The following is a 22,104-nucleotide window of genomic DNA, read 5'->3' on the forward strand; positions in this document are numbered from 1 at the left end:
TATAGCTGTGCTTCACAAACTTTTTGAAGTGGGGACCTACCTGTAAACTTTTAGAGCTTTTGTGGGCAACCCACTTATAAACTAATTCCACCTTTTGTGCCCTACTTTCTCTCTGATTTTTCCAATCGTAAATTCAGTTTCCATGTTTCCACATTCGTTGCGAATTTTCCCTACATCCTGCAAAAAAAATTCATCAACATTTTAATGTGATTCCCCCCACCAAATGAACATGTTTGTATGCAACTTTACCTAATAATTTTTTTTTTTTTTGCAATTCAGTGTTCCCTAATAATGCATTTTTGAATGTTATTTTCATGAACACATCCATTTGTATGCAGACTTTATCCTAGTGTATACATTTTTGTACACATGGCAGGAGAACTGTATTGCAAAATTCAGAGAAGTGCAATTTTCTTAGGATGGCTTAGTTTTGGTTCATGTATTGTTTCAGAAAGTGTGAATTAGGTATATCCGTCCTTAAATGCGAAGCAAATCAAATTTCTCTCCTTTCCCTACTTTTGACTCACAGTTTGAGAAGCACCTTGCTACAGCTAGTAAGCAACAGCTAATATCATCAGATTCATCTACTACCTTCCTTGGTTTAGAACGTGCCACAGTTAAGCCAGTTTGTTTCTATGGTGCCTCAGATCTTTTTCTCATCATATTGCTACAAGTCTGACTGGGCTACTCTTGGTCAATTGACAGACTGCATGTAAATATTGCTGAAAATTGACAATATTGTGCGATGTTGCACTGCACAAATATTTCACGCTTAGTGTGCTATCCAAGCCACTGGAGCATGTGCAATGAGGAACACCCCCCCCCAACCAAATCCTTTCAGGTGTATGATAACCAGTGCAGAACTTTCTTCTACAAAATCATTAAGGGATCATGAAATGTTTGTAATAAAAGTATTTATTTTTTAGAGTAGGAATGCGTGATATTTTCTGTGCATTTCAGAATAGAGCTTTATTATAAAACATTTCTAAATAATGGTTTGCTTTTGATCATATGTTCTGAGATGTGCCGCCGATTGTACAATATTTACCACTTGTATGTGAACCTGGTATTTGTGAAAAGGGGTTTTATATATATATATATATTGTATATGCAGGTTTTGGTGTCTTCGGGTGTCTTCCCGTGTAAAAGTTGGGGTGTCTAGGCGACGTTTCGACGAGGTCTCACCGCCTAGACACCCCAACTTTTACACGGGAAGACACCCGAAGACACCAAAACCTGCATTCCTGTACCCGTGAAAATCTACGAAAGCAAATATATTGTATATATATAAAGTTGCTTGGGTATCTTTTGTGCACTTGACAATTTTTTGTAACACGATATCTTTAAAATATCTTTATCTTTAACAGATGACTTGGTCCTGTGACTGTCACTGCTAGCGTAGTCTATTTCAGCGCAGATTTGCAATGTTTATAGAAGTGCTAAAGGTGTCCTATTTGCTTCAGTTGCAGATACATTGCACATGTTTCTTTGTCCTGGTTTCTTTACTTTTGAGAGTGGCCCACTTTTGAGAGTGGCCCACTTATGGGAACTTGAGGATCTCCCTGCTTTGGCAGCTTTTTCCACCTGGAATGTATATTTTGGAGCCTCAATTGCTGTGCAAGCTGCTGTGGCAGAAATTCCATTTTCTCCTGTTGTGCGTAGTACATTCTCATGAGTCAGCGCTGTGAAGCTGAAAGGTGGAAAAAGAATACATGTGGATCAGCCCAAGCCCCACTGACAGCAAAGGATGCCAGAGAACTCTGACAAAAACAGAATTGGAATCAGAAATTGCCACTGTTCTCTTACTCATCCCATGTCTGGAATGGAAATCTTTCCAGTGCAGAAGACTGGTATTCCTTGTTGCTGTTTCAGTCCGCAAAGGGCATATACTTGATTATGCCCCTGTCCCCATCTGCATTTCCTTTACATTGAAATGATCAGGGTAAAATGACATAAAGGCAACTCCCAATTTACACAGGGGTTACGTTCCCCAGGCACTGTGTGTTTAAGTGAAATGGTGTATATTTGAAACACCATTAACAAAGCCTGCACACACCCGGTCCTGTCCCTTTTTTGTGACTTTTTGGGGTCACTTCTGGGTTCAACGCAATCACGCACATATCAGGTTGCTGCCTGTTGTGACAATATATAACTTACGTAGTTTACCTAATTACGTAAATTAAGTAAGTTATGTAATTTTGCCCCAGCAGGTGTTGTTCTGGGCAGAAGATGAACAACAGTGGAATGGAATGAATGAATGAATGGATGGAATAGAAAATAATGCCTTCTTCCATCCCTACTGTTCCTGATTTAACTGTACATAGGCTGTCAGTGTAATCCCAGGTTAACTACTATTCCACAATCTTTCTGGATGAGCAAACGCTTTAATGAGGGGAGGCTAATGCATGGCAGTATTAAATGTCACATTTTGAAAATCAAAATGGAACTGCACTGTCATATTGATGAGAAATCATCGTTGCCAGTTCCATCCCTACTTGTTCCTTTCAAACAAGTACGCTGAACTAAGAAATTACAAAGATGATGTAAACTACGATTTCAGCCTGTATATTCCAGTTGAGGGGAAATCAATTTTTTCAGCTCAGAGAGAGACAACGCTGCAACACATTTTGCAGTGTATTTAGTGGTATAAAGTTGTGACAAATCTCAGCAGATATCTTATTTAACTGCATCTTGATGTTCGAAAGGCATTCTGCTCTGGTGTTGCCTGCAGCGCAGTGCAGAATGTGTATGAACTAATGTGTAAATTTTGGCCAAACATCTGGCAAATACCATGATAATTACAAGGAGGGATTCAACAATGAAAGTGCAGTGACTTGTAATGGTGACATGTATCCTTTTCTAATGAAACCAGGAAACCAGCATTTTTACATTTTAAGTTTTGCACAGGATGCATTTTAAAAAGACCCAGAGCCTTAAACAAGTGACAATGGGAAGAACCAAAGTATTGCTACTTCTACTGCCAAGGAGCACACCCTTTAGTTATGGGGGGGGGGGGGTATTGCAAGTTCTTCATCATGCCCCACCTCAAGTTTTCTCCATGGACATTTTTTGTTTTAAATTGAAGATGTATATATTTTTGAAGTTGCTTTTGTTTTGGTGTCTAGCAATACAGATTCCTTTAGTTGGTTGTGAAACTGAGCTAATAAGTGCAAATCCCCACGTAAGGAGTGGCACGTCTCTCTCTTTATCTCATTGTATTGCTTGCAGTAGAAATCGTGCTTGGCATGATAGGTGTCTCTCTTCTTTTCATAGAAGCAATTACGTCTTAGCATCTCACTTTACGGGGAAAAAGAGAAAACGGATACCAATTTGTACATGCCTCTTCATTTTAAATACTAGATTAAAGGGGAAAATAAACATATTATAGCAAGCAGAGCATCCTGTGGTGTGTTGCCTTTGTAAAAGAAACCAAGATGCCTTTGTATTTGCTGTTTGCACCCCTAAAATCAATTCCATATGTTGATATTTTTTTTGCCATGTTTTGCACATTGTACTGTATATACGTATTGCATACTGTATTTTTATATGTGTAGTACCTTCAAGCATAAATTTTGTACATAGTGGCAATATTGTAGCTAAGGAGAAGATGTTTATCTCGGCAATTTTGCAATTTGTGTGTCAAAATAAACAAGTTAATATATGTGGTTGTCATCTGTGGAACTTGCTTGGCAATACTCATCCCTTAAAACGTGGTGCCCCAATCCTACGCAGGTTCAGGGAGATGTCAAGTCCCACCGACAAGGCAGACATGTTGGCTGCTCAAGCCGTGAGTGTTGGAAGGTGGCAGGATCCAAGTCCTACAAAAGAGGAGCAAGAGGATTGAGAAACTGCCCTTTGAGGAAAGATGACCAGATGACCGTGAGGCTTTTCAGTTTAGAGGAAACTCGAGTAAAAGGAGACATGATAAAGGTGTATAAAAGGATACATGGTGTAGACTAAGTGGATAAACTTTTCCCCCTCCCTCATAACATTTGAAGCTGAATGTTGGAAGAGACAAAATACTTCTTAATGCATAGTTAATCAATAGAATTTGTTCCCACAGGAGGCAGTAATGGCCAACTTGGATATCTTTAAAAGAGGATCAGACAAATTCATGGAGGGATGAGGCTATCAGTGACTACGAGCTGGGATAGAAATGTTCGACTTTCACGGTCAGATGCATGATGCCTCTGAATGCCAGTTGCTGGGGCTCAAGCAGGGAGGGCTCTTGTGCTCAGGTCCTGCTTGTGGGTTCATCTGGTTGGCCTCTGTGAAAACAAGATGCTAGACTACATGGGCCACTGGCAGCAGACTTATAATGAAATGGAGAGAATGGGAATAGATGCAACTAGCATCACATGACTGGGAAAAGGGAGTCTGGAAAACTACTCCCCAGATATTCAACTCCTGGCAGGATTTAACTTTCAGTCCAAGGCTCTCATGGGTTGCTTGTTTAAATTCAACAGATTCTGGTAGAATTTAGGGAGACAGAAGAAAATGGGAATAAACCTGGCCTCATGGGAGCAGCTGTCTAAAAATAAGGGGTTTCCACTAATCCCAATTTCAAGTCAAAGCCTATGCTGTTACCTCACCTGTTGACATCACAGAGATGCTTACATGGTCCAGGCATTTCTCTTTGTCTCCAGTGCTCCTGAGCTAAAGGGAGCGTGGGTGTCCTTGAGACAGAGGAGTTGCTTTTCGCGATGGAGGTGACTAGGTATCAGTTCTCCAGGTCAGCCAACAGTTCTGAGGAAAGGTAAATAGATAACCTTGGGGATGGAGTGAGGCAGGGAGGGGAGATGGAAAATCAAGGTGTCATTCAATATTGATTGGTGGCAGCTGAAAGCTGTGTCTTGCTCAAACTTAGGTAATTAAAATACGGGGTTTGGGTGTAATGGGAAAGATGATACATTCTGTCAAAAGATGCTCCTTATGGAAGGGAACGGACTGCCACGCCCATCATCCATTAACATTGGCCACACTGGCTGAGGCTGATGGGAGTTATTTAGCAGCAACCCTAAAGGAGAGGGACCCAATGTTCCCTGTATTCACAGCTGCGATTCTCGTGAAGCATGTTTTATTTGGGAATCTGATACATTCACCAACCAACTGCTTTTGTTCCAGGGTCCTTGCTCACTACAGTGAGGTGTCGTTATTGCTGGAAGGGCGGTCGGATTTTCCAGAAGAGCTGAAAGGCACCAAAAAGGGAATGTTGTACCTCACCCAGTACAAAGTAAGAGGGCTTGAGGAGTGAGGCAGGCTGGCCATTATCTAATAAGAGAGTTCATAGCACCTCCCTCGCTGTTGGTAGGTGAACCTCTGACATCGCCTTGAGCTTGAGTCCCAGACCACAGCGTGAGGCACCCACCTCAGGCTGCTGGTTTTGGGTGTCATTGAAGCACAGAACGTTTTAATTATGGATGACTGAATGAATAGTTTATTGTTCTTTGGCCGTGGAGGCCTATCACATAAACACCCTCACACTAATGCACACATCCCAAAGCACCTGCAAGCATCAAAATAAGTGCGCACACTATATATCCCTGCCCATATTCTCCTTGCGGAAATGGAGAAGGGGCATTTTTTGAGCTGCTTCACCTTTAGTTCCTTGCAACACTCCTCACTGATTTTTGAATGGCTTCTTGATTGCTTCCCTAGATGATCTTCCAGCACAAAGATAAGGGATCCACCATCATTCGTTTCCCACTGCAGCTCCTAGGCGATTGTGTCCTAGAGGAAGAGTCGGGCTCCAAGCCCCAGCATATCAAAGGAACCCTGAGTATGTATCACCACCTTGAGTCTATCGGCTGCTGTGTGTGATAGTTCTCAAAATGAGAGAGAACTCCCTTTGATGGGTTATTGTAGGAACGGAGGAAGCTGCCATATACTGAATCAGACCATTGATCTATTTAGCAGGCCTTATTGTCTTTGCAAAGGTAGAATCATAGCTTTTTACCACTTTGGGAGAAAAAATATATATTGGTGCAGATTACAACACAGGTGGCGCTGTGGTCTAAACCACTGAGCCCCTTAGTCTTGCCGATCAGAAGGTTGGCAGTTCGAATCTCTGCAATGGGGTGAGCTCCCTTTGCAGTGTCCCAGCTCCTGCCAACCTAGCAGTTCAAAAGCACGCTACTGCAAGTAGATAAATAGGTACTGCTGCAGCAGGAAGGTAAACGGCATATACGTTTTCCCTGCTTTCCGTCACGGTGTTGCATTGCACCAGAAGTGGTTTAGTCATGCTGGCCACATGACCCAGAAAAGCTGTCAGTGGACAAACGCCGGCTCCCTCGGCCTGAAAGCGAGATGAGCGCCACAACCCCATAGTTGCCTTTGACTGGACTTAACCATCCAGGGGTCCTTTACCTTTTACCTTTACAACATGAGCCCAATGTCTTACTGTAGCCTTTTCTCCCTAGCATCCACCCAAGGGGTCCTTGTCTTCAAATTTACCTTCCAGTACGGAGCGTCTGATTGCCTAAACACAATAAAGGGTCTGATTGATGCAGGTGAGGAACTAGATTGAAAGGCCCTTCCTTTGTTGGATATCAAAGGCCCGCTCCTTCCTCTCTGTTCCATTTAAAAGGCAGGGGCCACCAACTGAACATTTGCCCAAAGGGCAGGACAGTTTTATGTCAGGATGTGCCTTTAATTTGGAACTGGGTCCATTGCAACAGAGGTGCGGAATCTTTTGCAGCCGAAGCTTTGTTTCATTGGTTACTCTCCAGGTGCTACATTCCAGTGGTGGGTGGGGCAAGAGGGGGGAAGTGGGTGGAGCAATAGATGTGACTCTTAGCTTTGTAAAATGGTCCACAGTCCAGCCACGCAAATGTGAGAAATTATTATTTGTTATATCTGCTTTGATTTTTAAAAAAAATTGATTTCATCCTTGCTTTTTAAATCATAGTTCTTTGTCTGTCTGTTTCTGTGTATTTTAGTCATGATTTATATAGAATTGGACTTCTTGTACACTGCTTGGGGAATTGTTTAGCAAGGAGTTTATCAATTTTCTAAACGAAACAAAGTTGCATACAAAATGCATACAAGTGTTGCGTGTGTGCTTGTGAATCTGTATATCTATATCTGTATCAGACATGCTTTTCTCTCCCCCGCCTTTTTGTTAATCTAACAGACATACTGAGAGAAGGGACGAACCTCCAAGAATACCCCACTGCTTCCATCTATACCTATGCCTACCCCTCTGCACCCCGGGCAGCTCGTAAGTGCGCCAATGGTCTCCTTTGGATAGTGGGTGCAAGTTGGCCTACTAAGGAAGCTCAGACTCCCGGCCTCTTAATGCGCAGCTGAAAAGCAGATGGGCTCTCAACTGACTCTGTTATCAAATCCAGTGCTGTGCTACTGCTGCTGCTGCTGTTTAACTAGGGCTGGCAATGGTAGTTTGTTCAGGGCGCTGAGAGTTGCTGGGAGACCCCTGTTCCCCTCACAGAGCGGCAACTGTTTCCTCTAATTCATAGACTTTATGTATGCTTTGTGTTCCTGATCCCAGTTTTCAATAGGTGCCTGTCCTTCTCTCCACAGGTTCTCTCAGCATGCTCCCCCTGTGGCCTCCCCCTTACCCTGGCCCTCCAGACCTCCCCCCTCCCTATTCCGAAGTGGAAGGAACGTCTCCAAGAGGGAGCAGGGGCTCAGGTAAAATCAGCTGACCCAGCGCTTGCTCCTGGCATCCATGGGCAGCTGCCAGGCAGGGCCCACCAGTCAGGGCTGAATTAAGACCTTTAGAGGCCCTAAGCAATTAAAAGATTTTGGTGCCCCCATATGTATCTAATTCAAAATAGAAAGGAAGGAAGGAAGGAAGGAAGGAATAGAAAATTAAGCTTTTGCTTAATGGTTAATCCAGCCACCAGTACAAGTACTTATGTCAGGCCTTCCTTGTCAGGTTGCTGAATCTGTAAGCCTCCATTTTAATTCCCTGCAAATGCTCCAATGTTGGCTGCTCCAGGGCATTGTGGGGAATTAAAATGGCAGCTCCCAGAAGTACATCCTTGAAGTACAGGGGCTGCCACACCACCAGTTCCAGGTAAGCCTAAGAAGCTCCACCAGGGGGCACTCTCAACCAAGAGCTGCCCTTGTAAAGCAGCATATCATAGGTCTGGGCTGGGGAACCTGTGGTCCTCTAGAGGCCACTGGACTCCAGCTACCACCATCCCTGATTTCTGGCCATGCTAGCTAGGGCTGATGGAGTCCAAACATCACTCAGAAGGCCACAGGTTCCTCATCCCTTTCAACTGTGCTCATGTCCTTCAACCTTGCCACATCTTTGGTTCTGGAAATGTTCTCTGCCAGAGGAGTTGAACATGAAATAGTTTATTAGAACTATGTAGAACAGGTCTTCTCTCCTTCAGTGACTTTCTCCCTCAGCGTCCAGCCCTGCTGCTTAACCTCCTAAACTAGATATAGGAGGTGCCCTTAAAGGTATATTCACATTTATCCTTACACCTGAAAATCATAGTTCTTCACTCGGCACAGTATAGCAGCAGAGTGACTAAAGATGCTGCAGACTCCTCTCTGGCAATTTGAACATTTGCATAGTTTGGCCAACCATGTTGTGCAAACCATGGCTGTGTACCATACATTTAAAGCACCCCCAAAGAATCTTGGGAATTGTAGTTTAATCCCAATTAGATGCAAGTCTCAGCATCTTTTTAAAAACTACAGTTCCCAGGATTCTTTGTTGTGGGGAGGGAAATGAGTTTTGAGCCATTCTGGGCCTAGAGGGCAGAACAGGATATGAATTCAATGAAGGAATGAACTATTTTTTAAAAAAGTGGTGAAGGGGAGCATTGGATAATGTGAACATTTTCTCTCCCTCCCTCCCTACAGAGATCCATGGGGGCTGCTGTCACTGCAGAGGACAGAGGATCCAGGATCATGTTAACAGGCAGGACTGAGGAACAAGTGCATAAATGTACTTTTCTTTAAAATTGTATCTGGTTTTTAACTTTTATCTTTTCATTTCCTCTTCCACGATTTCCTGGTAGGCCAGCGATTCAGTTGGGCAAGCAACCAAGGGTTTCCAAACATAAGAACTTAAAAACAGAAGAATAGACATGCTAGATCAGGCCAGTGGCCCACCAAGTCGAGCATCCTGGTCTCCCCACCAGAAGCCCCCATGAGAAGTCCACAAGCGGGACCTGAGCACAACAGGATTTACTCCTCAGTGATTCCCAGATGCTCTGCCTCTGACAGTGGAGGGAGGACTATGGAGGCAAGCCCGGCAGGCATGACTCGGGCTTCATCCACCAAATCTTTGGATTTGTTTTATGGAATGTCTGTGCTGCAGTGATTTGGAGCCTGTAAATATAAAGAAGGGACGCGGGTGGCGCTGTGGGTTAAAGCCTCAGTGCCTAGGGCTTGCCGATCGAAAGGTCGGCGGTTCGAATCCCCGCGGCGGGGTGCGCTCCCGCTGTTCGGTCCCAGCGCCTGCCAACCTAGCAGTTCGAAAGCACCCCTTAGCGGGAAGGTAAACGGCGTTTCCGTGTGCGGCTCTGGCTCGCCAGAGCAGCGATGTCATGCTGGCCACGTGACCCGGAAGTGTCTTCGGACAGCGCTGGCCCTTGGCCTCTTTGAGTGAGATGGGCGCACAATCCTAGAGTCTGTCAAGACTGGCCCGTACGGGCAGGGATACCTTTACCTTTTTAAATATAAAGAAAGAATAATGTGAGGGCTGGCATAAAAAAACCACACACACCACAGCTTTAATTTGGAGAGTGACTCCAAAGTTTGCACAAGGGCCACACTTCCCTCTTATCTGTGACAGACCCAGCACCTCAGCTCTGGGTCCCTTTTTATACTTTGCATCCTGATTGCAGCATCTGGGCTTGAGGCGTGTGACCCTCACCTGTTCCAAGCCAAATCCAGCTGAGGAATCACACACCTTCTCCCAGAGCTAGCAAGCCCCACCTGGCCAGCTAGGGAGCTGGGCTGTGGACCATTGCCTGCCTCAGCCTCCCTACGCCTCAGATCCTGCCGTGTTTGTGTCTGGCTCTGGTGATGGGTCTGCTGCTCTGGTTCCTGTGCACTGACCCCCAGCCCCTCGTCATCCTCCGTCACCCTGTGAGTACTTCCTACACCAACCTCTCCTTCCCCACCCCCAGCTTGCCACAGTGTGCCCAAGCTGGGATCCTCTTCCTCATCTTCCTCCTCCCCATTGCCCTGCCAGTTCATGACTCTTAGGAAGGTTTGCCTTTAAATGTGAACTGGATTCAATTTCTCTCCCCTCCCCCACCCCTATGTGGTCCATGTGTGCAGACACAGTAGCAGATCCGGCAACAAAATGTTCCTTGTCTTTCACCCAGGGCCAGCGCAGGGTGAGGCCACAACCTCAAACATGGAAACCCCTGAGGTGGTGTTCCTGAGGGCACCCTGCCTGCCTCCACCATTGATTTCACGAGATGTTGCCAAAACCACGTGGCATTTTGAGGAGCTTGTGAGATCTCACCCCTCTCGCCTGAAGTGGCGAAACGGGATGCAGCGCCCCCGCTTCCACTGATAGGATGACAAGGCGCCACCTTTCTCTACCTTGCGCCTATGTTTGTTTGTGGAGTTGGCATTTGCATCCCCGGCCCAACGCTGGCCAGAAAGTTCAGGTAGTCACAAGGACGCCTGTTCTCGCCAAAAGTTGGCGTCTCCTCTTGCCAAGGTAAATTTTGCATTGGACAATCATTATCTAATCTGATTGGAGTGCAACACATTCTGTTCATAACAAACAATTTCTTAGAAGAAACTAACTGCAAGTTGCCTTATGGACGGCGATACCCCAAAATGTCTAAAACGCTATGCATTCTTCACTTCCCCAATCTGTGTGAAGTTCTAGGGGTGGAAGTACCTGGGTTTGCCTTGGCTTTTGAGGAGAGATCACTGGAGGCTTGTGTGTTTTGTAAACAAAACAAATACGTATTAGAAAATGTACAAGTGGAGAAGAACTGAAGGCAAGCAACATAAGCAGGCGTTAGACCCCTTGCTTCACATCAGCTCTTCCCTGGGAGAGAGGCACACAACACCCAGCTGAGGCTAGCTGAAAAGGTCTTCGCAGTAGCTGCTCCCAGACTTTGGAATTCCCTTCCTAGAGAGGCTAGACTGGCTTCTTCCTCTTTGTCCTTCCACCGACAAGTGAAGACTATTGTATACCTGCAGGCTTTTGGGAACTGGAAAGGGCTTCAAATAGTGCTGCATTGTTTTTAATATCTGTTTTCCCCCCTATTGCTTTAATTTTATTATGGTTTAATTACTCTTTAGCTATTATCCTTTTTTTTAAAAAAAAGCTTTCTGTGTTTTATTCATGCTCATTTTAATTTTTGTGAGTTTCCTGGAGTCCCAGTTCTGGGAGAAAGTTGGGATATAAAATAAATATAATAAAAATAACAGGAGTCCATTAAGGCAAATGAGGTGCTGCTCCACCAAAATTTAGCCAGCCCCCACTTCCCTGCCTTCTTACAAGCACAGTGGTGCCTCGCAAGACTAAATTAATTCGTTCTGCGAGTCTCTTCGTCTAGCGGTTTTTTCGTCTTGCGAAGCAACCCTATTAGCAGCTTAGCGGATTAGCGCTATTAGCAGTTTAGCGGCTATTAGTGGCTATTAAAGGCTTAAGGGATTAGCGGATTAGCTGCTAAAAGGCTATTAGCGGTTTAGCGGCTTAGAAAAAGGGGGTGGGGAGCGAAAAAAAATCTCAAGACTCACAAGACATTTTCGTCTTGCGAAGCAAGCCCATAGGGAAATTCGTCCTGCGAAGCGCATCGAAAAATGGAAAACCCTTTCGTCTAGCGGGTTTTCCGCCTTGCGAGGCATTCGTCTTGCGGGGTACCACTGTAATCAGGGGAGGCTCTGCATGTCATTGGCTCTGGCTCCACCCATTGGTCTCTCTACCTTTTGCCCTACCAATCCCAATGGGCACTACATCCAAGGATGCTTCCATCCTTTAGCTCACAGCTCTCTCTCTCTCTCTCTCTCTGTCTTGCTGTCACATTGCAGCTGCTTTGTCCATTACTTCACACATACACTCCTACCTTCTCTAAAACCCAATGGCTTTTTTCATTTAAAGCCTCCCAGACTTATTTTATCCTTATTTTGAGGCTGCTTTTGAAGGCAAAAACCAGTGTGGTGTAGTGGTTAGCGTGTTGGACTAGGAAACCAGAGCTCAGATCCCCAGTCTGCCATGAAGCTCAGTGGGTGATCTGGGGCCAGTCACTGCCTCTCAGCCTAGCCTACCTCGCAGGGTTCTTGTGAGGATAAATTAAGGAGGAAGCGAACCATGCATGCTGCCTTGGGCTCCTTGGAGGAAATGTTGGGGTATCAATGCAATCCTTTGCTTGGCATCCATCTGTCTCAGGAGACAATGGAGAAGAAGTCAAACTGCTGGCAGGTTGCATCGCCTGCTGTGGTCATAGAGACCAATGTAGGAGAGACATGTTTTGTTGCAGCTGGGGCAGACCAAGGCATCCAGCTGAGCTGCTGTAGATGAGCGCCCATACCTTACGCCAATCAGGTTGAGCTTATAACTTGTAACTGCTGCCTCCTGTGTTGTTTTTCCTCAAGTTACCTCTCCAGGACACAGGCTCGGGCAGTGTGTATGGAGGTCTTGAGCTGCTTAGATGGCAATAAGGAAATATATTTATTTTTTTGAATTTATATATTGCATTTCCTCCTCAAGGAACCCCGGGCAGCAAACAGGTACAATGATTAAAAACAAACAGAGAGTAGAAACATTCTAAAAAGTTTAAAACATTCTGAAAACAATAACAATTTTAAAAGAATCTATAAGCGGTTGCAGATTTTAAATATTCTAAAAGCAATTACATTTAAAAGCATTCTTCCAGGCAGTGATTATGAGGGGGTTGCCTGATTGGGATGGTTGAAATTTCTCAAGAGTAAACAGAGTTTTGACCAATGATGGCTGCTGAAGCCTTCAGTGCCAAAAAGCTGTGTTGGGTTGAAAACTGCTGGAAGTCTGTTTCCCAGAAATGCGCATCATTAAAATGTGCTGTCAGGAAATTTTGGCTACCCAGCAAAACAACAAACAGAACCCTGCTCCGCCTTGCAATAGATTCAGTCAATTCCTGTGTTCTTTTTTTCTGGGAACGGTAGCAAAACTGTTCTTTCTTCACACTCTCATTCCTGCCTTAATTCAGGTGTTCTTTTGGGATGCAGATGAACTTGTGTGTCACATTTGAGGGAGTAGAAATGAGAGAACGGGCCTTTTCCACAAAGGCTTCCCCTGCTACAATGATGGAGTGCATTCCCAGGATGCTTTGGGGGAAGAAGCCATGACAGTTTACAGTGGTATGATACTGCTTTAAATCTATAGTCCAAATGAGGCCAATATCATGCTCTGGCTGAGAGAAAGAGGTAACAATGGCCAGATGTTGCAGGACCTCGGATAGCTCCAGGTGAGCAAGACTGGGGCCTCTTCACCCTCACCCGCTTGTAGAGAACTTCAGAGCCTTAAAGGGCTGAATCCTGTGGCCAGGTACTCCTCCTCTATTATGCAGCCTCTTGCCTGGTGGGCTCGCTGTGCTGTTGGACCTGTGATGTACTGCAAGAGGCACTTCAATCCTCAGACTCAGGGGAAGGTTCCTGCGAGGGTCCAGGTTCTGGTGGTCTGCGAGGTTCTCCTGGGTGCTCCCATCCAACAACCTCAGGTGCAGTGGGTCTCCTGATCCTCAGCAGGTCAATTCAGAGATCCAGCTTCTTAGCTGCTACATCTACAGCAGTGCTTTTCAAACTCGGGTCTCAAGCTGTTGGACTACAACTCAGATCATGCCTAGCTAGCAGGACAAATGATCAGGATGATGGGAGTTTTAAAGGGTGCTTTAAAGAGATGGGGCGGATAATGTTATGTATAGCATTTCTACCCTGTATTTTAGCTAGAAAAGCTGGCAAAGCAGCTTAAAAAGGTCTGTGACTGGATTGTAGCCTACTGTACGAAAAGTAGAATCAGATCCATTTTCTGCTCACTTTCTGTTCTGGCTCTGACCACCATAGCCATGCGGCCCCCAGAAAGCTTCCTATGAAGGAATGCGGCCCTTGCAGTGAATAGGATGCCTGGCCTCTGCTACAAAGGATCCAGGCATTTGTCCCATTTGAAAAACACTTTCCAACATACATGTATGTGGGTGTTCTTAGCATGAACACCCATGGTTTTCTTTTTTGTCATTCCTAACGAAATTCCAGCTTCTGTTTTTTCTTGGCTCGAAGGTCTCTGCTGAGTCAGGTCTTTTTTTAGAGCTTTGGCTGATTACGACTTGTGTCAATATTTACTTAGCGCCTGTCCGATTGTGTGCCTTTCCCATTTCTCCTTTTTGATCTATAATTTCCAAGAACAGAATGCTAAAATAGAGCATTCTGTGTCTGTGTGTCCGTGTGTGTGTGTGTGCATTGGGGAGAATCTAAATTATATAGAGGAGAAATATAGGCTGTGTGTGTGTCTGTGTGTCTGTGTGTGTGTGTGTGTGTGTGTGTGTGTGTGAGAGAGAGAGAGAGAGAGAGAGAGAGAGAGAGAAGGGGTGAAAAACCCAGCGCTCAGGACAAGGGTGTTCCCTGTATACCCATCTGTCTTTTCTCTTGGGGCTCCATTCTTTCCCAAATGTGTCCAAGCATTTTTCTCCAATCGGACAATGTTTAAAGAGCTTTATCCAAGCAAATAGAGGACACTGTGGCTCTATATCCTGGACTGGGCCTTGCTCTTCTCTGCCAGGCACTGCTCATTATCAACAAATAGTTTTGCCCCAGCCCTGCAAATGCTTCAACCAGGGGAGCGGGAACTCTTTTCAGCCCAAGGGCCACATTCAATCAGGGGAAACCTTCTGGGAGCCACACTGACCACTACAGCACACAGCAAAGGACCGTTAGCAAAGTCTCTTCAACAGCGTAGACAGAGTCCAGAGGGGGGGAAAAGAAATCTTGACAACTCTTTACTGAGCAAACTGAATAAAAACTGTGTATAATTTTATGAGAAAGGACCAGAGAGTGTTTTGTTTTTCTTAGCTCAGGCTTTACACATAGCTGGAAGGCATGCAACAGAAACATACAGAGGAAAAACTTCCTCAGAACTATGCAGCTAATCGGAACTCATGCTACCACAGTGAAGATCAAGCCACTCTCTGCCTGGTTGCCAAGCAACACCTCCACATCCATCCTTGGTTGGCATGATTTAATATTAACAGAAACAACCCTTAAATTGCCTATTGAATGGTCCCTACTGTTGGACTTCCATCAAGTGGGGTTATGGCTTGGAATAAAGAGGAAGTTCCCTCCCCGCACAATGCCATTTTGAATAGGTGCAAGATTCTACACTAGGGTGTTTCTGTAGTTTGGCTTTAACACAGTCCTCCTCTCTTCACCCTGGGACTTGCAGCTTCCAAATGGGAAGCTAAGCTCCAGTTCCCAACACTCTTTGCAGATCGCAGGTCTCCCTATCAGCAGACAGCATTCTTGGGTAGCTTCTAGGTCCCAGGTGGCAGTGACACCTGCCCTGGGATGGGCAAAGGGACTTGAGTCAAATGGCTGAATCTGGGAGCTGCCCACTATGCCAGCTTTCCACAATACTCCTCCTCCTGGTGTAGCATGGCTCCAGGATGTTGTAGAGGAACAAGTTTCCCCCACCTTTGCCGTAAGTTTGCAGCTTGGTGCTGGAGGTCTCAGCTGACGCCTTGAATTCTCGGCCAAAGAAGCAATGGTTAGCCTCCAGTTTGGGAAACTCTAGCTTCTTCACAGATCTAGCTCCAACCATAAGCAAAACAGACAGGCTCCCTTAATGAAAGGGCCATAGCCCAGTGCAGAAGGTCCCATGTTCAAACCCCAGCATCTCCAAGGAAAAACTAGGAGGTGGCAGAATTGGGGGCAGGAGGGAAGAACTCTGTCTTGGAAAGCTACAACCAGTCAGATTAGATAACACAGTGTTAGCTGGTCCCATAGTGTGACACCTCCCTCTGTCCTCCCTATAGATTGGGTCATCAGGGTAACTCCTCTGTGCATTGCGAGTGCTGGCCATCAAGGAGAGCCAAAGGCCCATCTAGTGGCCAGTCACATGCTTCTGGGAATCCTACAATCAGAGCGTGAGGGCAATAGCCCTTTCCTGTTTTAGTGTCGCAGCAAGGGCTAAAATCCAGGCTGTGTCACCAATGCAAACCTAGTGGTATTCCTAAACCGGTGACGGACTGGTTAAAAGCAGCCTGTCCGTAGACTGCTGGACAAGCGTCAAGGCGGTTGCTGCTGTATTGCTACATTAGCAGCAGGCGGGGAAATGCAAAGAGCAGAACTTGCCTGAGGTGGCTGGGCGGACCTTTGCCTCCCCAGACGTTCACCAGCAAGCATGAGGATGAACAAAGGTAAGGGGAGAATGTTGTGTTTTCCAACGATTCCTTTCTGTGTGTTTCTTCAGAGCTGTGCAAGGCAGGTCTCCGAAGGAGTGCCAGTCAGCCTCTGTGCCTCCTCAGGTATGTGGAGAAAGGTATGTGGAGAAAATGGAGAGAGAAAAGTTTTTCTGCCTCTCTCGTAATGCTAGAATTCGGGAACGTTCAGCGGAGTTGAACGGTTGGGAGGTTCAGACAGACAAAGTCCTTCTTTGCACAGCACACAGTTAGACTGTGAAATTTGCTCCTACAGGATGCAGGGATGGCCAGCAAATTGGATGGCTTTAAAAGAAGTCTAGACAAATTTATGGAGGAGATGGCTGTCGCTGGCTACTATTGGAGGAAGTATGCCTCTGAGTGCTAGTTGCTGGAAATCAGAAAGAAAGAAAGCGAGAGCGGGAAGGAGAGAGCTTTTGTGCTCAGGTTCTGCTTTGGGGCTTCCGATAGGAGTTTCGTTGACCCCTAGACAAGATGGATGCTGGTCTAGGTGGGCCTTAGTTCTGATCCGGAAGGGCTCTTCTTCTTTTCTCATGACTGGTCATCCTAACACAGAGAGAAATTGCAGTCGATGACCTAAGGATAGAAGGAGCTCTCTCTTTGAGGTGAACCACATAGGCCTTTGGCTCTGAATCACCTGTATTCAAACCTTGTGATATGCCCACAAGAACGTAAGAAAATCCCTTCCGGATCTGACCCAAGGCCCATCTAGTCCAGTTTCCTGTTCTCATGGTTGCCAACCAGATTCCTAAGGGAAGCCTCCAAGCAGTACCGGAGGGTGGCAGCAGTCTCCCCAGTTTAGATTCCCAGCAGCTGGCATTCAGAGGCACCAGGCTGGCCCAAGGCATTTTGGCACCTGAAGCAAACCACACAACATGCCACTCCCCACCAGGGAAGAAGGGGTGAGTGAAGATCTACACCTGGGGAAATCAAATCACCTGATAGCTGAAGGAGAATCAAAGGATGTTGCTGGAGGGAAAGAAGCCACACCCAGGGCTGTCCAAGGATTTTTGGGGGTATTACACCAGCACAGCTTGTTTTTCCCCTGGTTTGAGAGCTTCTGTCACTGTCTGTCCCACAGGATCAGTGTTGGCGTTGACTCTCATTTGGCTGTTGGCTGTGAGGTCTCAGCCCCTCGAAGCGGGGGCCACCAACGAACAGGCCGTCCCCGAAAAGCAGAAGTGTCCCAGCCTGTGTGGTTGCAGTTACGACGAACGCAATGATGAGCTGAGTGTCTACTGCAGCTTGCGAAACCTCACCAGCCTTCCCGAAGACGTGCCCAGGGCCGTGAGGATGTTGTGGCTGGAGGGAAACAATTTCACTTCTTTGCCAGCTCTTGCTTTCAGGAACCTCTCCAGCCTGGAATTTCTCAACCTTCAGGGCAGCCACCTGTCAAGCATCGAACAGCACGCCTTCCACGGCTTGGAGGAACTCTACTCCTTGCTCCTCCAACACAACCGGCTGAAGTCGCTGGCGCCCAACATCTTCCTCCATCTGCAGAACCTGGTTTCCCTACATCTCAACAACAACCAGTTTAGCAAGATTGAGGAAGGTGTGTTTGCTGGGCTCTCCAATCTCTGGTACTTGAACCTCGGATGGAACTCGCTGGTGGTCCTGCCGGACAAAGTGTTTCACGATCTACCCAACCTGCGGGAGCTGATCCTGGCTGGGAACAAGCTCCACTATCTCCAACACCAGCTCTTCTACAGCCTCAGTGAGTTGAAAGAGCTGGACCTGAGTGGGAATTCCCTGAAGGGCATCAAGGGCAACATCTTCACGAAGCTGCAGAAGCTGCAGAAGCTTTACCTCAGCCAGAACCAAATCAACGCCATCGCCCCACGGGCTTTCATGGGCATGAAGTCTCTGCGATGGTTGGACTTGTCCCACAACCGCCTCACCATGCTTTTTGAAGACACGTTTGCGGGCCTTTCAAGTTTGCATGTGTTGCGCCTCTCCAACAATTCCATCGCCAGTCTGAGGCCAAGGACCTTCAAAGACCTCCAGTACTTGGAGGAGCTGCAGCTGGGAAACAACAAGCTCAGAAGCCTGCCGGAAAGGGCCTTCGACAAGCTGAGTCAACTGGAGGTTCTCACGCTTAACAACAACCATATCCAAGAGATCAGGGCTGGGGCTTTCCTTGGTCTTTCCAACATGGCAGTGATGAACCTCTCTGGGAACTGCCTTAAGACCCTCCCAGATTTTACCTTCAGGGGACTTAGCCAGCTGAACAGCCTCCACTTGGAAAACAGCTGTCTCAGCAGGATAAGGCCACAGATGTTCTCCGACCTTTCCAGCCTCCGGAGGCTCTTCTTGAGACACAACGCCATCTCAGAAATGGAGGACCACAGCCTGAGCGATTTGCACGAGCTCCTTGATCTGGACCTCAGGCACAACCAGCTGAGCAGCCTCTCCCCAAACCAGTTTGCAGGCCTCCGGAACTTAGAGTACCTCCTCCTGTCCTCCAACCAACTGCTAGACATCTCTCCTGAAGCCTTCACTCCACTTCTGCGCCTCTCCTGGCTTGACCTCTCCAGCAACTGTTTACAGGCCCTGGAGAGTGACATCTTCCGCTCCTTCCCCAGGCTGGGATATCTGAACATTGGGAACAATTCACTCAGAACCTTCTCGGTGGATTGGCTGAGCCCTTCGCTCGTCCAACTGTGGCTGGAAGGGAACAAGTGGCAATGCAACTGCTCGCTGAAAGGACTTAGAGACTTTGCCCTGCAGCACCCCAGTGTTGTCTTGCGGTACACGCAGTCCATCACAGAAGGAGATGCTCCTGTATATACTTACAACAACATCACTTGCCTTAGCCCTGGGGAGGTAGCAGGACTTGATCTTCGGGACATCCAAGACACCCATTTTGCCGATTGCTAAATACTGGTACTTTTTACTTGGTTTCCCTTGCTCCACCCTCCACAAAAAACGCTTTCTGTATAGCTGGTGTCGGCGTGCTCTCCTGGACCCCATGATTTGACTAAATGCGTCTCTTGCAGGGTGGTCCTCAGCCTGATTTTATATGGCCCTTGGGCCTTTGCAAGCGATCAATGAAGACTCCTGGCAAGAGAGGACCATCCTTCCACTGGTGGGAAGAGAAGGGAGGGAGGTGACAGAAAGAAAGAAAATAGGGTGGCCCCATTTTCACCTTTTCCTTTCTCCACTACCAGTTTTGGCCCCACTCACAGCGGCCCCCGACGGATTGCCCCAAGGGAAGGCGGCCCTCAAGAGAAAAAGGTTGCTCAATGCTCATCCCTGATCTATTGGGAAAGGGGGGGATGGTCCCACCTCTGTGCCTTTCAACATCCCCTTTCCCCTTACTTTTTGGACGTGCTATCCCTTGGAAGGGGCAGCCTGTGTGTCGGGTGGGAAGATTTTCATAAGGTTTCCATTTCAGCAGGCAGTCCCAGGGGTGGGTAGGTGTTTCCTCCCCCAGCACTATTAGGACAGTTACAGGTAGGTAGCTGTGTTGGTCTGCCGTAGTCGAAACAAAAGAAAAAGAAATAATTCCAGACCAACTAAGCTTGTTATTGGTATGAGCTTTCGTGGGCATGCTTCTTGGTATCTGAAGAAGTGTGCATGCACACGAAAGCTCATAACAATAACAAACTTAGTTGGTCTCTAAGGTGCTACTGGAAGGAATTTTTTAAATTTTGTTTCGACTATTAGGACATTTATCCTCCTCTGGCACCTTCAGGGACTGCACTCCTGACCACAAGAGCCTGACGCGATGTACTTGACATGCTCAATTCCAAGTCGAGCAACCAAACAGGGGCTAGGCAGATGCCACAGGTGCTCCATGTGGCAATATATACCCATCAGGCTCGGCACCAGCAGGTGGCACCCTTGGGCAATTGCCAGGGCCCTGAGGTCTTAGCAGGGCCCACCTCTGATACTGCCTGCCCTGGGTCCCTAATAATAATAATGATCACTGCGGAGTCTCCAGTGTTCAGATCTTGGAGCTTGCAATGTAGTACTGCTTTGGGGCGTCCTGTGGAATTGAAATGGTGCCTCTCAGACCCACAAGGGGTGCCACCTGGTGCTGGTCAAAGCACGATTGCAGCCTGCTGCTGTTTTCGCTGACAGGTAAGCATGTCAGGGGGAGGCTGCGATGTAGGAGCCAGATCCAATACATATAGAAATGTAGGAAGCTGCCTTACCCTGAACCCAGACCATTAGTCCATCTAGCTCAGTATTGTCCACACTGACTGGCAGCAGCTCTCCACAGAGTTCCAGGCAGGGGTCTGGAGATGCCAGAGGCTGGACCTGAGACTTTCTGCATGCATAGCAGATGCTCTGTGACTGTGCTAGGATGGATATGGTGTCAAAATCCCGATGGGAGCTTTTTGGCAGCTTTCCCCATGGATGCCACATACTCTTATAAACTGCAACAGGTTAATAAACTTTCAGAGCTATGGCAAAGCCTTTTGGTTTTTCTGATGATGCTTCGTCTAAATAGGAACCACGAGATCTGAGCTATGGCTGTAATATAGGTAAGTAGATAAAACAGAGCTGCTTCGAAACTTCTTGCGCCTGAAGAAAATAAATCAACAAGTGACACCAACAACACAAATACTGTGTTGTAAAAATGCAAAGACCAATCGCAATTCATTTCTCCATCTCACCCAGGCAGAATCTCTGGAGAGAAAGCAAAAGGCACATGAAGGATTGTCACATTATGTTCAGACATCTCATTCAATTGGTGTGAATTCTGTTTACGAATACACAATCTGTGTTATGCTCCACCTCTGCTCTTGGAGGCAGTATGACTCTAAAGGCCAGTTGTTGGGAATTGCAAGTGGGAAGAGTGCACTCAGGTCCTGCTTATAGAATTGTAGAGTTGGAAGGGACCCTAGGGGTCATCTAGTCCAACCCCCTGCAATCTTTTGCCCAACATGGTGCTCAAACCCATGACCTTGAGTGCTTGTGGGCTTCCCAGTGGGGGAGCTGGTTGGCCCCTGTAAGAACAGGATGTTGGACTAGATGGGCCTTTGGACTTATCTAGCAGGCCTCTTATGTTCTTAACTGAGCTTGCAGATAACTTCCTTCTGGATTTGCATCCAGAGAGGCATAGATTCCCCTCCCTTAATTCAGCCACGTTTTTGCAACAGCCTTTAAACAAGAAAATTGTGACCTCAAGCAAATGCTGACCATGGGACCCTCCTCTCCAGGCAGACATGCTATCACCTAAATTGCACTGGACAGATGCAATAAAACGTTTAGTGCTTGGGAACCAGTCATGGCCAATCAAAATTCAGAAGATTTTTTATTTTTTTATCTCATTGGCCTACAGTTCTAATCTGTTAGATGGTACCATTCTAGATAGTCTAAGAAGTGCTGGTTGTGGAATTTCTGCTCTGGGGAAATGTGGTTATCAAAATTGTGCAATTAAGCTTTTATTTTTTCTGGTTGAGACTGCTGATTGATCTTATTGATTCAGAGACTGGAAATATCTCACACCTAATAGTGAACTCGGATGATGAGCTTTGACAGAAATAAAGCTAAAACAGGCCTCACTAAGTCATGAGTATCTGCCTGCTTGTAGGAGCCCCAAGATTTGCAAAAGTACAGGGGGGGGGGGAATGCTTAAAATAAATACAACCCCAACAAAAAAGAAGCAGAAGCAGCTCAATCACCATGGAATATTGAATATCAGTTGTAAAGTCAGGAGAGGAAAATAACAATAAATATCTCATTGACCTGCAGTTCTAATCTGTTATCGATTATGTCATTCGAAATACTC

The 22,104-nt window shown here is 46.5% G+C and overlaps 2 protein-coding genes across 3 annotated transcripts; both read left to right on the forward strand.

Annotated features, from left to right (window-relative positions):
- Nucleotides 1-4,617: 4,617 nt before the first annotated feature.
- LOC310664023 (uncharacterized protein) lies at nucleotides 4,618-8,926 on the forward strand. Its single transcript, XM_083412582.1, has 7 exons — nucleotides 4,618-4,756; nucleotides 5,125-5,233; nucleotides 5,659-5,779; nucleotides 6,420-6,509; nucleotides 7,133-7,219; nucleotides 7,540-7,650; nucleotides 8,842-8,926. Exons 1-7 carry the CDS (start codon nucleotides 4,704-4,706, stop codon nucleotides 8,907-8,909), a joined length of 639 nt encoding a protein of 212 aa, XP_083268708.1. The 5' UTR covers nucleotides 4,618-4,703; the 3' UTR covers nucleotides 8,910-8,926.
- A 1,263-nt stretch (nucleotides 8,927-10,189) lies between these two features.
- Nucleotides 10,190-22,066, forward strand: IGFALS (insulin like growth factor binding protein acid labile subunit). Of its 2 annotated transcripts, none has more exons than XM_083412548.1 (2): nucleotides 10,190-10,660; nucleotides 17,446-22,066. In XM_083412548.1, exon 2 carries the CDS (start codon nucleotides 17,658-17,660, stop codon nucleotides 19,239-19,241), a length of 1,584 nt encoding a protein of 527 aa, XP_083268674.1. In that variant the 5' UTR covers nucleotides 10,190-10,660; nucleotides 17,446-17,657; the 3' UTR covers nucleotides 19,242-22,066. The 2 variants fall into 2 exon arrangements, with proteins under 2 accessions (XP_083268674.1, XP_083268673.1); XM_083412547.1 differs by lacking the exon at nucleotides 10,190-10,660 and adding an exon at nucleotides 15,613-16,343.
- The last annotated feature ends 38 nt before the right edge of the window (nucleotides 22,067-22,104 follow it).

This window comes from Podarcis tiliguerta (genome assembly GCF_965153285.1).
Source record: "Podarcis tiliguerta genome assembly, chromosome: 14".
NCBI lineage: Eukaryota > Metazoa > Chordata > Lepidosauria > Squamata > Lacertidae > Podarcis > Podarcis tiliguerta.

Coding starts and splice junctions, on each gene's coding strand:
- LOC310664023 (XM_083412582.1), top strand. CDS start 4,704: ATGGAGGTGACTAGGTATCAGTTCTCCAGGTCAGCCAACAGTTCTGAG. Junction 5,234..5,658: donor TGTACCTCACCCAGTACAAA/GTAAGAGGGCTT, acceptor TTGCTTCCCTAG/ATGATCTTCCAGCACAAAGA. Junction 5,780..6,419: donor GCATATCAAAGGAACCCTGA/GTATGTATCACC, acceptor TTTTCTCCCTAG/CATCCACCCAAGGGGTCCTT.